The 3,473-nt window shown below is 38.0% G+C and overlaps 1 protein-coding gene across 1 annotated transcript; it reads right to left on the bottom strand.

Moving 5' to 3' along the window:
• Positions 1-328: 328 nt before the first annotated feature.
• Positions 329-3,116, bottom strand: cybrd1 (cytochrome b reductase 1). The gene is made up of 4 exons (XM_026294577.2): positions 2,848-3,116; positions 1,597-1,805; positions 1,080-1,234; positions 329-962 (listed from the first exon to the last, which is right to left on the bottom strand). The coding sequence occupies exons 1-4, from the start codon at positions 3,038-3,040 to the stop codon at positions 683-685; spliced, it is 837 nt and encodes a 278-aa protein (XP_026150362.1). The 5' UTR covers positions 3,041-3,116; the 3' UTR covers positions 329-682.
• Between the last annotated feature and the right edge of the window lie 357 nt (positions 3,117-3,473).

Genomic DNA, 3,473 nt, shown 5'->3' with positions numbered 1-3,473 from the left:
GGAAGGGCCAAGAAGGGAGATTTGGCTTACACAGGCAGTGCTGCTGCCATCTGAGGTCAAGTATGCCCAGTTTCAAGCTTGACTAAACCTGAGTAAACACTGCAAACACAACTCACTGAATATAGTAAAGAAAGTATGTGGTTCATATTGTGAATCAGTGGTACAATATTATTTAAAAACAGGACAGTAAGAGGAACCCAGAGCCCCAATAGCTAATGTAGTATGTCTACAACTATCACCATCAGGTGTTTATAATAGTAATTGTGTACTGTTGTATTAATACCTCCCATCTTCAGCAGAGAATAATATTAAATGACTGACATGCTAGTTAGAAAATGCAAATATTTATTGTAGAATGCAGATTTTGGGCAAATTCTAAAAATCCAGAAATTGGAAGACAGTGGATTTATAGAAAATCTGTCATGATTATTTGAAAAGTATATCCCTTTTCTCACATAATGGTCAAAGTCTCCATAAAAAGTAGCTCATCATTATGTACATGGTCTTATAACAACGCATCTTGGAGGAAACAAGCTCAAAATGCTAAGAAAATGAAATAACTTTAAGGTGTGTAGGAGAGTTAAGTATGTGAGATCAGCAGAATTACATTTTTTTTTTTTACTTTCTCTGTCCAATCTAAACTGGTTGAAAACATATTCAACACTGGAGACAGTTTTAACAATCAGTTTATCTGATCATCCAATTTGTTACTCCTCCTCCTGACATCCCCAGAGGGCTCAGCATCAGTTCCCTCAGTCAACTGAGACAGGGCTGGACCAACTCTGGTGCTGTCCTCACCTCCCCCATTGGTATGTAGAGTATGCAAGATCTCATCACTGGGGCGCTTCCAAGATTGTCGAGTGGCAATCCAAAGGATTAGAGCTCCAAAAACCACCAGGAGTACTCCCAGAACGTTCACAAAAACTGCCTCTGGAGGCAAATCCTTGTACTTCGGGTTGTTCCTTTGTCATGTACACAAAAGAAAGTTATACTCACTGATAGGTAGAACATTAGCATTGTACACCTGGTTTGCAGAGTGTTTTAAGTCTAATTTACATATTTCTTTTTTGAATACTTACAGGCCAAAAATGAGTTTCTCTGTGATGCCCATCAGTGCCACAGCTATAGTGCTGCTAAATAGTAAAAGACCACTGTAGACATGGAGGGGCATAACCATTGCTCTCCAGGAAACAGGTGTAATTGGTATCAAGTATATGCCAACTCCAAGAACAAGCTGCTCATTGAAACAAAGAGAAAAAAAAAATCCTCGTCAAAAACTGTTCTAGTCAAGACTGATATTGACTGTGACTTTACATCTTAGAGAATACCAGTGAAGAAAGGGGTTATTGTTGGTGTTGTTAAAGAGACACTGCACTCTACTGCTGTGCACATAGTCCACTGTTCCACAAGACAGATTAATGGCAGTGGTATAGGTACACTAGATTCAACCTTCAGTAATAACAGTCATATAAGTGGAAAATGTCACAAACTGTACAATTTATTACTACTAGAAATACCAGCACTGCATCGCAAGACCAACAATCTTGGTTTATCATCAATTATTTCAAATAAATACAGAAAAAAATAAATATTTACCTGTAGACAATACAGTATCACAACTATCAGCCCCAGCCAGCTGTGGAGACTGTACATGTTGGGGATTTTAGCAGCATTGTGGAAGTCAAAAACTGCCACCATAGATATGACAGCAAAAATGAAGGCCAGCAAGTTTAATCCTGCATGGATGAACTTCATCATCAATTTGCTGCACTGCCAGGTCCATGGAAGCCTGTAGACAATGATGGCTGCAAGAGAGCACAATGGTGTTACTATAATGCACATCTTGAAATTTTGAACATATGGTTTAAGTAATGTTTTTGTATATGTCAAGCACATACAGAAATTTGATATGAAAGGGATGATGGTAACCACTTAAAAACAGCCTTACTATTGCCATTATATAAACATTTTAAGGTTGTTAAATCATGTTAAATCTGCAACCCATTTGTGAAATGTATGCTTCCCTGACAGCAATTTACTAACTTTTATATAATTCTATATGAAGAGCAGTGGAATAAGTATTCTAATTACGTAAAAGTAGCAATACAACAATACAAAAATACTCCCTTACAAATAATGCCCCTTCTTGTCCTCCTTCAGTGTTGAACTGTGGAGCCAACAAGTTCCTGTAACTACATGATTTTAGATTAATATTACCTTTGCATTATTATATATGTTGAATTTTCCTGCAGCAATTGTTTATGATTGGACCAGTTTTAAGTTATTTATATGTGGATTACTTCATCTGCAGCAGTGCATCAAGTTATACAATAGGTTTGAAGTTTTCACTGGACAGGAAGGGGATGAAAAATTGTAATTTAAAAAGTAACTACAGCTGTCAGACAGATGTGGAGTATTCCTGAAATATGAAGTTACATAACATACAAATACTCCAGTTTTGTACAACTACCCTAAACTTTCATTTCCCTTTGAAATGTAGTATAAACATAGAAAGAAGAAAAAATGGAAAAGGAAAGTATCAGTAAAGTAACAGTAAAAACTGCCTACCTTACTACAGCACTTGTGAAAATCTACTTAGTTTTATTCACCACTGACAGTAAGTTTCAAGCTCTGCCTAACACTGTAACCTTTCTGCGTACTAAACTTATGTTTCTGTCCAGTTTTAGTGAGGGTGTAGCTGGCTACGCCTTCGTGATTCCTCATCAGCAGTAACCTCCCCCAAGACTCATGGACAAGCGAGCCTTGTGCGACTTGGCTTTGAGCATTCATTTCCTCTACTTGGTTACATTTCTTAGCCCAAATCTCAAGAAGAAACAGTCGTCTCACCTATTCCCTGCAGGAAAATAAACCCAGTGACTATCAACACTGGATGCCAGTTGAATTCGGCCAGTCCTCCATCCCAGGCTAACCCTTCCTTATAGTGGAGAACCCATCTTATCACAAATATTATGGACACAAACCCGACGGCGGCGGCAGCAAACAGAAAAACCAGAAACTGCTTCAAATTGTCCATCGCCATCACAGTCACTGCTTCGCGGAGCGACTCGACCAGTGCAGCTGTTATCAGCGACAACAGCAACTTTAAGTGGCGCCCGGTCACATGACCCAGAGCTCAGCAAATGTCTGGAGGAAAAACATTTTGCAACTTTTGACGTTATAGATGAGTCTGCTACCGGTTACAAAACCTTTTTTTCACTTTCGCCCCGTTATCTAACATTGTTATGTTTCCATTTTATGTAAGGTTTTTCACAGTCTCAGGTGTGTCGCAGATTGACATTACGTTCAATACTGAGTTACAGCTAAAAGTTTTTATAGGTATTTATAGATTAAATTAATTTAGCCTAAAACAACAGTAATGCAATAAAAAAAACTTCTCTATATGAAAGTAGTAATACTTCGATTTTGTTGAAACCTCAATTGACATGCGTTGATTCAACTGTATGGCTCTTGGA

The sequence above is a fragment of the Mastacembelus armatus genome, chromosome 21 (assembly GCF_900324485.2).
Source record: "Mastacembelus armatus chromosome 21, fMasArm1.2, whole genome shotgun sequence".
Taxonomy (NCBI): domain Eukaryota; kingdom Metazoa; phylum Chordata; class Actinopteri; order Synbranchiformes; family Mastacembelidae; genus Mastacembelus; species Mastacembelus armatus.
Note: the sequence above shows the minus strand (reverse complement) of the source record. Positions and strands in the feature narration are given on the sequence as shown.